General features: G+C 37.9%; 1 protein-coding gene across 1 annotated transcript in view; it reads right to left on the reverse strand.

The window, feature by feature from the left end:
* Positions 1–550: 550 nt before the first annotated feature.
* mcph1 (microcephalin 1) overlaps positions 551–11,937 on the reverse strand; it is a 40,542-nt gene continuing 29,155 nt past the window's right edge. The window contains exons 14-15 of the mRNA XM_072676839.1: positions 1,367–1,604; positions 551–603 (exon numbers count right to left, since the gene is read on the reverse strand). Coding sequence (XP_072532940.1) covers positions 551–603; positions 1,367–1,604 — 291 coding nt within the window. The remainder of the gene's footprint in view (positions 604–1,366; positions 1,605–11,937) is intronic.

Consider the following 11,937-nt stretch of genomic DNA (forward strand, 5'->3'; position numbering starts at 1 on the left):
TGGCAGTGTCGTGAACGCTGATTGGCCCAGGCACGAGCTTCTGCGGTAACGGTTGCTAAGGTGAGGACGACGCCTCCGTGCTACGGCGAACACGTGAAGAGAACAGCGGCTTTAAATCGAGCCTTTTTAGCCACAGCTTCTTTAAAAAACAACGGGTTTACCTTCTACCTTTTATTAGTGAGAGAGCTGTACGCGCTGTTACCGATAATATGTTGTGGTTTGTTAGTCAGTGCTTTGTTAGGTTGGAGGAGGGCGGCTGATTCCGCACGGTGACCTTGAGCGTTTGTTCTGCACATCCCTGACCAGAGCTCCAGTCCCACCACAACTGGGTGATCAGACAAAGTGAACCCCATAAGCTCTTACAGCTGTCATGAGCCATGGCAGTCAAAACATGACTTGTTTTAGAGTTTTATTTAACATTTGTTGTTTTACACCAGAATTCACAAAAATATCACAAATACACAATCACAGCCAGCCATAAAAATTGAGCTGTTAACATACAAAGGTACAGAGATAAAAGTTACAGTCTAGTTCACAGGCAATGGTCACATCAGTCCAAAATGTAGTTGTCGTAAGGAAGCTGCACAAGGTGGGTCACACAATCTGAGAAGAAAAAAAAAAAAAAGACATCTGTTACCAGATTTCAGTCAGTGTACTCTCATACATCCTTGTGATGCTTATTATTAATACATTAAATTCATATTTATTTATATTAATAATTGATATACATTGTCTGAATTAATAATTCAAGGGTGACATTAATAAATAAATTCTTCACTAAGGGACTGTAGGCCAATGCGGATATCCAACAATTTTCGTGTTTATATATGTAGATGAAAATATATAAATATATGAAAATATTTAATATTAAATATATATATATATATATATATATATATATATATATATATTTTTTTTTTTTTTTTTTTTGCATGAATAAAATGCAGACATCAACTCAGTGTAGCCTACGCTGAGCCTACACAACATTCTGCACTTCTTTATGACACTATTACAATTCTGATGTCATTATGCATCCCAACAATAATAAAACTTGTGATTACCAAAATGTTGGTTTATGCTTCTGAATAAGTTTACATAAAAAAATACTACTACTACTACTACTAATAATAATAATAAGTACCAAATATACATGTTTAAGTACAAAAATATATATTTTTTAAAAGGATGACTGAACTGACAAATAACAACAGTAATACACAGAATGTACCCTGAAAACCAACATCCTCAACAACAGCATTACCGTTATTTTTTTCTTTATATACACTCTTTTGTTTTTTGTTTTCAGCAAAAATTATCATTTTTCTTTTATTAGGTGGCAATTCTCATGTTATTAAAAATACTTTACCTAAGATCCACTGTTCTGAAAGACACTTGGTCCCCTCAGGCCTTTTGCCTTTGTACTCCCCGATGCAGATGTTGGCCTGCCTAATACTTCGGCACACACTCCCACCACACAGCTGAATGAGCTCCACCAGGCTGCGACAAGGTGGCTGGGAGAGCGGGGAGACAAACATGAGTGGCTGGTCCTGGAACAGGTCCTGTTGGTGTTCCCCAGCAGAGAGATGCTGTTGTAGCCGGCATATCTGCAGAAAATGTGAGAAAGAATCTTGTTATAGCAAATAAGTAATAGGTCTACAAGCCTACTATAGCTCCCACAGTTTGCTGGACTTTGGGGCCATGTTATGTAAAGTAACTCTGAGATGCAGTTGGGTCCATATGTGTTTTTCACCACCACAATGGATCTGAGATGAAGCAAACAATTTGTGCTTAAAGTGACATTCAGGTTTAATTCAAGGGCTTTAACAGAAATGTCTGTTTAGGGATTAAAACCATTTACATAGAGTCAATAGTAATTACACAAACTACTAATTATAAAGTTTAGGAACATTTTTAATTCTTGGATGCAAATTCTGCCTGTAGTCTGGAACCGATGGACATCACTGAATGCTGAGTTTTCTCCCCTGGGATGCCTTGCCAGGCCTTTACTGCAGCTGCGTTCGATTGTTGCCCGTTTGTGGCTCTTTCTGCTTTCAATTTAGTCTTCAGTAAGTGAAAAGCTGCTCAATCAAGGTCAGCATTTGACCAAGTCTGAGCAGAAAGTACAACTCTCTACACTTTAGAATTCATCCTGCTACTTTTATCAGCAATCATATCAATAAATACTAGTGATCCTGTTCTACTGGCATCCATACATGCCAATGCCATAACAGTGCCTTCATCATGTTTGACAGATAATGTGATACGCTCTGGATCACAAACCCTTTCTTTCGATCTTCATACTCAAGTTAATATTGTTTTCCAACTGTTAAAAAATAAATGGCAAAATATTTTGCGACATAAAAAAATTCCAGGAATTTTCAACAGATGGTTTCAGAAGTCAATGATCCAAAATGTCCCGATTATTAATAAAGACATTTACATTTAATGCATTTAGCAGACGCTCTTATTCAGAGCAACTTACAAAAGTGCTCTGGATAACCTCAGCTAGTTTGAATAGGCTAAAAATTCAAAGATACCTCTAAATTTAGACACTACTAAACACAAGTCAGTAAGGAGACCACTCCACTATTCGCCCAAGTATTCTCGGAAGAGGTGGGTCTTCAGTCTGCATTTGAAGACAGCGAGCGTCTCTGCCGTTCGGACACCCAGGGGAAGTTCGTTCCACCACTTTGGTGCCAGGACAGAAAAAAGCCTTAAATAATGAACTCTGTATCTAAGATTTCAGTAAAATAAATGATATTGGGTAAATGTGCTTCTGGTAGCCATGGGAAATGAAAACAAATCTTTTGTATAAGCAGCAAAAAAAAATAAAAATAATAATAATAATATTAACAGAAATATAAATTAGCATCTGAACAGAAAAGCTTGAGATGGTATTAATCGTTCTTTCAGTCTTTCAAGGGTGATCTATTTAAGGTACAGTTTTTCTGACCACACAAACCGCTCTTATTTTCATTAAGCTGGTTCTTAGCAAGGTCAAAAGAAAAGAGGTTACATTTAACGTTAACTTAAAGTTAACACACAATACTGAAGTACAACCACACGTACAACAAACCGCACGCGCCCCCCACCCAATCAGTCCTGCCAGGGGTCAAAAGTGTTCCTGATCACACAATTTTGTCACTACTGCTGTTCTGAGGGCAGTAACTGGAAAGAAAACTAACCACATTGCAATAATGCTCGTTGGGTCTCTGGCATAATGCTTTATGTGGTACATTAAAAACCCCTACTTAATTCAAAATTTAAATAGTTAGTGCCAGGCCAAACCAAAAGAAATAAAAACATTTTACACACACACACACACACACCATTTGAATTCCACTCTAGTCAGACATGTGCTATACAGTACTGGTGTTCTTTAAACTTTTTTGATGTTCTATAGAACCACAGAACTATATACAAGAAGTATTCACTGTATATGAAGAACCATTTACCAGGCAAAGAACCATTTATGCATTCAATCATCGTTATGAGTACATAAACATGACAACTACTAGTTATCACTTATATACCACTGGATTTACTGAAATAAAACATGAAGAAGCTTCTTTTTGAAGGGTGTAGAGATGACCCCTCTCTTCTCTCTTCTCTTCAGTACTAGGCCACTAACAGATATGGTATCTTGGACACCAGAGAGAAAAAAGAGAACAAACCAGATTGAATTCTGTGGCAAGTGTAGCCTCTATCCCAAGTTTTTCTAATGTTTATTTTCACTTTTTCACATAAATTGAGTTTGGCACTTTACATTGTGTCAACATTTCATAATGAATGAACCAATAGACATGCGCCAATAGAAATGCAACACCTTTTAAAGATTTTAAAGGTTTTAGAACACACCCAACTGTTTCCTTTTTTGTTTTCCAATGAGTATCCTCAAATGGTACAATGAACTCAAATTTGACATTAGGTAAGCAGTAAAACCGGCAACACTTTTGAGTGGAAAAAAAAGAACGAAAAAAATAAAAAATGATGTACACTGTAAAAAAAAAAACCCAACAAGGATCTTTTCAAGGAACAGGTTATTGCTGCTCTCTAGCATTAGAAGTAAATTAAGCTTTGATTCACAATTCACAATTTGCAAACCTTTTGTCTGTATAAGCAGTGTTGGAACAGACTGTGTTACTGCACTGTCTACCACTGTACAACACTGCATGTCTGGATTGCTATCATAATGTCTAGAAAAAGGCATTTGAACAGCTTGCGATAGGCAGCTTACACAAAAAAAACACCTTGTAGCAAAGCTCAACACCGCACCAACTGTGAAGAGAACATGGAGCTGCAGGTTTGACAAGTCGAGTGGCAGTAAGAAAGCCACTGCAAAGGTCAAAGAAAATCAGGCTTGCCTGGGCATGTGAACTCTAAAACCTTCTACTGATATAGTGTATATTGTATAACCAGAAATGGCATATATATATATATATATATTTTTTTTTTACCACTACTGTTAAAGCTAGGAGTAGGACAGGGTTTAGTGTGACATGGCAATTTACCTGCATTAGACCAGTAAAATTCCCCCCAAAAATAAAGTGACGTCTTGAGTGACGTCTGAAACGCTGACTGTTTCTCAAAGCTTTGTCTTTTATGATTGTCTTAAATGGTAGATGAGAGTGTTTCATGTGATGTTCGCGCTAAAATGGAAACACAGTCCTGTAGCTGACAACACAGATCAAGTTTAAACAAAATATCTCTTTATATTACTGAACTGTATTAAATTAGTACTGAAGATTAGAGCTAAATGGATCTAAGAATTTTTTTTTTTTAAATTATAAAAGAAAACTTAAATGATTAAAAAGTGGATACAGGTGGGTATGGGCTTGAAAAAGTTTGGAAACCTCTGCCTTAAGCAGTTAGCTGTTAGCAAGTTAGCAACATGCCATGCTAAGTTTAGCTTAATCGGACTGGTTTAGGAATAAATCTAGCCTTAGAGGGTGGCCTTAGGGTTGGCAAAGTAAGGCAAAACAATTCCACATTTTTGTTTTTGCAGTTGAAATAGTTTCTCAGTTTTAGTAAGAAAAAATATGGTGTATTTTTGTACATGATTCAGAATTTAGCGAGCCGTTGGTCGTTTAAATGAAGGGCATCTTGTTTCTGTTAACCGGGACTTTCACAGCATGTATGAAGGTAAAATACAGTTTAAGGACTGCATGTTTGAAAAACGCACAAAAGTAGCTCAAACGTGACTGGTAAAATGCACCAATGCAAAAATGTCAATTTCTATTGGTCTATTCAGACACAATGTAAACAAACAAAAAAAAAAAATTCAAAGAAAAAAATGGCATCAGAAAAGAACTAGTAGTTTCACATCAACATACAAGAACTAACTAGCAACTTGTTTGCATATATCCAGCTCCCCTAATCCGACCCGCAGCACATAGAGGACGATGGGAACTCTATTGTGCAGAGTATGTGCATGACGGAGGTTTTTGTGACACAGCTCTCAGTCTGCAGCTGATCGGGGTAATACATCAAAGATTACACACAATGGCATCCTCTGCGCCTGGTTTGCACTCCTTGGGCTCAGAGTTGGACCGGCTATTCTCCCTGTCTAGGGGCTATGAATAGTGCAGGCACACACAGGCGGTTTGTGCTGGCACTACTTACATTCACACTGCCACTGAGGGGGCTTGGGGGAGCTGGGATGTGCTCCATGACCATCATGGGTCAGTGACGAGGCTGAAAGGGACAATCTGCTCCGGTTAACAAATATGCCTGGGTGCAGGACTGCATGCACTGCAACGGTTTTAAATGCTGAGGAATTCAGGCCGGGTGTATGCTAGGGGAGAAACTTTTACACTCATTGTGATTTAGGGGAGAACAGGTCAAAATATGAGATAAAATGTAACAAACCTTTTTTTTCCCCAAAATAGACTTAAATTAAATTAGCTGTTAATCATTATCTTGTTTTCCCAAACCAACATCATCTGTGAGATTTTACACATTTACACATTACTAAAGATTCTCCCTGAAGATGTTTTGGTACCAAAGTAACTTTACTTCCTAAGTGTTGTGGGTATAAGTCACAGAAATAGGGCACTATTTGGAAGCATGCAAAGAATTCACAACAAGAGTTACCACAAAGTATTTTTTAGGCCTCAATGGACAAACCACTTTAAGATAAGATAAGATAAGATAATCCTTTACTAGTCCCACAGTGGGGAAATTCTCAGCGTCACAGCAGAAAAGGGAAGGCAAGACACTCAGATGCAAAAACTACTAATATACTACTAAATAATAATATACACACAAATAAATAATAGAAGTAAAAAGCAATAACTATTATTTACAGATTATTTACAGGTAATTGCAAATGACTCTTAACTGCATATGTGTGTGTGTGTGTGGGAGGGGATCTCTATTCCCTGAACATGTGTGTGTAGTTTAAGTGTGTGTGTGTGTGTATGTGGTCCGCTGGGAGCAGTGCTGGTTATCTTATCTTCTTATCTTATCCTATCCTTAATTTACAGTATTGATTTACTCAACTTTGTAGTGAATCTTATAACTACCCCCCCTGTTACATTTACTCCATTTTATGGACTAATACCTTTATATCTTTGGCAGAACTGTTCATTAACAGCAGGTGCTAGAAACAAAGTTTACGAAACCCACGAGGGGGACCTTAATTAGCTTGCTCAGTCATAGTTAGAAAAAGCCTGTGCAAATTTCAAAGCATTATAAATCCTCTTTATAAATACTCCTCAAACCTTAGCTCTGTCCAAAACTGTGCCCTATGCACTATCCCCTATATACAAAAATTCAAGGTCACTGTATAGAGCACTATTAAAAGAAACATTTCAGACACCTCATTAGCACAATTTCAGACACCTCATTATTGAGTGACCTCACTGCTGTGCGACAGTAGAGTGCGTATAAACAGAACATCAGTCTTCCAAAGAGAAGCTGTGTGCGAATCAGCAAACCAATCAACATGATGAATTATGGGTATTTTGTGTCAGTTTAGTGTACATCATTTGTGCACTATATGAAGATGCATTGTGGGATTGTTAGTGTACTGGAAATTTCCAAACTAGCGCTCTATATATTAAATAGAGCACAGTTTATACACAGCACTGGTCCAGCAATCCGCAGCCATGGACTCCTCTAAGCAGCTGTCTGGCACTGCCTAGCATTATAACAAAATATTAATATAACAAAAGCATTTCAAGTAGCCATTTTCCCAGTTTGTAATATAATTTAGAAATGGCAGTAGCAGTAACATGGAAACCTGGAAGACTAAGATAAGAGAACTGTTGGCAGGATTGATGAAATGCAAATCAAAACCCAAAAGCCATTAGAAGAAAACGTGTTCTGCATCCTCACCACATAATGTAGCATCAGAAAATGTAGAACTGCAATTTGTACATTATGTACAATTTAGTACATAATACAGTATGGTTGTAGCAAAAAGGGTGCGGAATTTCCTAAAAGGAACACCTCTCCAACTGTTGCAGCCAGGGGCACAGGGAACATTTTTACTGGTAGAGAAAATAATATTTTCAGTTAAATACTGACACATTCTGAAAGCAAACAAAAAAAGCTAAGATAAGAACATTATCACTTTTACAATAAGATAATAATCCCTAACTCACCTCAGAATTCACATTGCACTACCTCGAGAGGTACAAGGTGAAGGTATTGCCATGGCCCTTACAGTCCCCTGACCTAAACATCATCACAAATCTTTGAATAGACCACAAAAGAGCAGTGCATGCAAGACAGCCCAAAAAAAATCTCACAAAACAAGAAGCCCCTAAACAAAACTCTTAGCAACACAACCTTTGGCAAGCATCACAGCTTGGAGACTCTTTTGTGACCAACTAAACAAGTACGGACAAGTAGAGCCCAAATGTTTCGCTTCAGACCCTTTTCTTGCTTTATTATTTTTAAAACAAGATTAAAATAAAGTAATCTTGCTAAAATTATTAAATACAATGGGTCTCTATGTGCTTAGGTGCCCAGACATTAGCAAGCATCAGTGTGGTCTATGTTTATGAAAGTGAATAATCTCAGTTATTTCTGTGCACTTTTACTGCTCCTCCAATGAACATACAATCCAAACCATTACATCAGCATGCAGTCATTACCAACACTATAATACTTATTACGACCAAATATCTCATTGCCTATACACCTATAAACATTTATTACATTCTGAGGTTTCTTTTTTTTATTATACCCCCACACACACTGATGGTGTTTTCCATACAGCCTTTGCATAGCTCTGATGATATTAATAAGTATCAATTCCAAAATGCACGTTTCATTAAGAAACTTCACTTTAGAGCCAAAAGCAACCAGAACGAATGTGACTGCAGCTTCAGGGTAGCAGAGGTCTCCTGCCAAATCACAGGAAAAAACTAGATTCCTGAACCCGGCAATGACAAATCCCCCTCATCCAAATTAAAAGGGATTGAGCTTTGAATGTTAAACTGTTTAAGAAAAAAGGAGGACGTTGTGTCATTTCCTTCCTTGCACGGCTTCCGTTCGCCATGAAGCAGCCGAGGCAAACACAAGCCTCCCACGCGCAGAGCAGGAAGGTGATTCAGGCCGAGCACCTGAACCACAGCATTCTGCGAGCTTCTGCTTTGATATCAGCATCTCCCCTCTGTGTTCATCCGTCATTTTCAGCACACTTCCAGGACGCTGCTGCATCAGTGTCTCTGTCTAACCATCTTCCTCTCCTTTCAGAGCAGGGGTGGCGATGTTGTTTTTATTGAGATGACTTACGTCACCGTATGCTTTCCTGAGCACACTGTAGGTATCAACAGTAGGAAATTACTGCATGCTTCCCACAAAATGAGAGATTTAAAACTGCTGGTGTCATATTGTCAAATTAAACCTACACAGTATAAAGAAACATTTGATTTTGTTTGCCTATTTTGCCTTTTCTCATTTGTATATTAGATGGAAACTTACGGTTCTTATTGTAATACAAGAACGGCTGGCAATTTGGACTATGGAATATGCAATAAGTCCAGTAGATGAGCCTTTGTGATCACTGTAAATACTCAATTAATAAGCCTCAGCATGTAATATGGCTTGGACCTCAAGGGGTTAAACAGGACCATTCATGCTCTTTTTGTAAGGGAACATTTATCTGTGTTCCTGATATGAGCATATGCATTGTGGGTGCATTGTGTTTGTTATACTTTGTTAATTAATAGTTAGTTGGTTGGGTTAAGAGTTTATGACTGGACTAATAGAAAAGTTTTCAAATTAATTTGAATAAAATCTTTTTTATTCAATTGGCAGTTAAGTTCCCCCTGTAATGTTACAATTTTGGAGATACAAGGTACTGACAGTGACATAACACACTTGCACAGTACAACAGAACTGAACAAATCCTACGGCCTATCCCAGTCACCTAAGAGTGCAGGGTCAATCATGCTACGGTGCCCCTGGAGCAGAAAGGGTTAAGTGCATCCACTACTGTGGCAACCTACTGGACACAGGTTTTGAACCCTCAACCATCCAGGTTCGATACCCAGAAATCAAACCATTGCCCCCTTGTTAGCAATCTCGGATATACTAAATACGTAGGATGTCCTCATCAGGGCAGATCAAGGCATATTTTAATGTGGGGAGAGAGTACTGCCACCTCTTTGGCTCTTGAATTACAGCGGATTAAAAAGTACATATTTAGAGAAACATTCCAGCAGGAGTATCGCAAGCTGGCTCAGGTTTTAAACAGGCACCAAACTGTCTTTATACATGTGCTCAAAGACCCTACTGACCCTACAGAGTGTACCACTATACACTTTCAAAATGGTAACTGAACAATCAGAGGTCAGACAAGTTGTTTTTTTCAGATAATAAAAACACAATCTTCTGTATTATTGGCAAAATATCTAATTACTAAATTGTGAGACTTTGTAATCACATGTGAATTGTCTGAAACTCCTTAAGTTACAGACTGATCTGAACATCCATACAAAAAACTTCTATGTCCAGTCTCATTGCAGAGAGATGTGAATAAGTAGCTGTTTTACAATACTACGTTTAGTAGAGGATGGCATTTGTACAATGTACAGTTTCTACAACGGGACACCCAAATGACAGAGAGGTAAAGATAAGTCAACTAAAGAGCAAAAAAACTAAAACAGTAAAGACCAGCATATTGTATTTACTGTAAAATTCAGCATGTTTATACCAAAGTTCTTCATAAAAGCTATGACGTACATCAAATGGAAAGTGTTGATGCTGATCAGAAATGTCCTTTCAGGTGTTAATGGAAGTGACGGCTAAAGCCACAGGAGCACTGCAGTGATGTCTGTTCTGAAGGGACCCCCAAGGGGTTAAGGACAAAACATCCTCTGAGCGGAATTATTTCCTCTCCACAGCACCTGCTTTCCTCATCCGTCATGTCAGCGTTATGCACGCCGTGGACTATCATTGCTGATATGAAGGAACTTTCTGTTGGTCTGCAGCCCCTGATCTGATATCCTCTTTCAAATGTAAATGTCTCTACACAACCTAAAGACCTAAAGAGTGTTTAAACACACAAAATCTGTTTAAAGTCTTTAACTGAGCAGGACACTTCTTATCCAATATGCCTAAGTGCAATACTTACTTCAAAAATGTGTGGTCAAATGCAAAAAGTTTTTGCATGTGTATATTTTTCTCATTTCTAATTTTAAAAGTGACATAGAATGCATTTATTAAATATTTAAAGTTCAATTATAAATAGTAAGTATGTGTGTTTTGGGGTGGACGTGGTCAGACAGCACCTGCGGCTGCAGCAGGCTAAGCCGGTGGGCTAAAGAGATAAGGGGTTATAGGCTACTCTAACCCTTTTTGTATCCTACCTTTCAGCAGCCTGGGAGAGAGATCCAGAAGGAAGACACAGTGCTGAGACAAACGAGAGCTTTCTGAGAAGCCAACTGAAAGAGTTTTTATCATAATCCTATACATCTACATAAAAAATGCTCAGATGCTGTTTGAAAAACCTATTTTCAACCCTGCTTTCCTTTTATACAGAAAAAAAAACAGTTTGTATTGGCTGGTTGGCAGCCTAATTTTGTGTAATTACCAGATAGTGTTACTGTCCTTTGTGGATCCTCTCAGTGTTGACAGCTGGCTTTTTAGGTAGATAACACACTGAGCCTACTAGAGTCCGGTAGGGTTTAGACTAGCAGCTGGTTAACACCTGCTTGCATCGCAAAGCTTTCCCGCAACACTTGGCTCTTCCCTTGCAGCCTTCAGTAGTGTGCTGGTGTATGTAAATTTTGGAAGTTACTTAACAGTTTAGAATTTTTGGACTTCTGTCTCACATTGTTTTTTTTTTTGAAGAAGAAGAAGGAGACAACAGAGTTTAAGGTTCATATATTCCTCCTCCCTGTCCTGAACTCAACTTATTCAACTATACCAGAGTAAATCCAGTTTTCATACAAGGGCGCCTTTGAGGACAAATGTATTTACAAAATATGAATAAAAATCTGCAAATGTTTTTGCAAACTGAGCAAGCTTAATTTGGCATTTATAAAACATCATTAACTAGCAACATTTTCCACTTTTGTAATAATACATGTACAAAAAAAATCTAAAATCTAAAAAATTGGGAAAGTACTCATGGGATATCCTCATACTACTGCTCATATTGGCTATTTTTATTTATTTTGCCCTTCAACACAGGCAAGCAGTCAGCAAGAATGACCACGAAAGCAGCTATGTGAACTTCAGATGAATATTTTTAGCTGATGCATTAAGAGATGAGGAATCTCATTAAGATGACATGAGAAGGACTTTATAAATGACTTCTGAACAAAAGCCAGAGAGTTGTCTACTCTCAAACACACTGCTTTTTTTTTATAGTTCTCCTCCTGAAACAAGTTTCAGATTTAGAATTGCACTCAACCCAGAGAATGGAAGCGAAAGCTTTTTGAGAATGACTAAAAAGTCAGAGTTCTCAATTCCACCAAT

Source organism: Salminus brasiliensis, chromosome 4 (assembly GCF_030463535.1).
Source record: "Salminus brasiliensis chromosome 4, fSalBra1.hap2, whole genome shotgun sequence".
NCBI classification, from domain to species: Eukaryota; Metazoa; Chordata; class Actinopteri; order Characiformes; family Bryconidae; genus Salminus; species Salminus brasiliensis.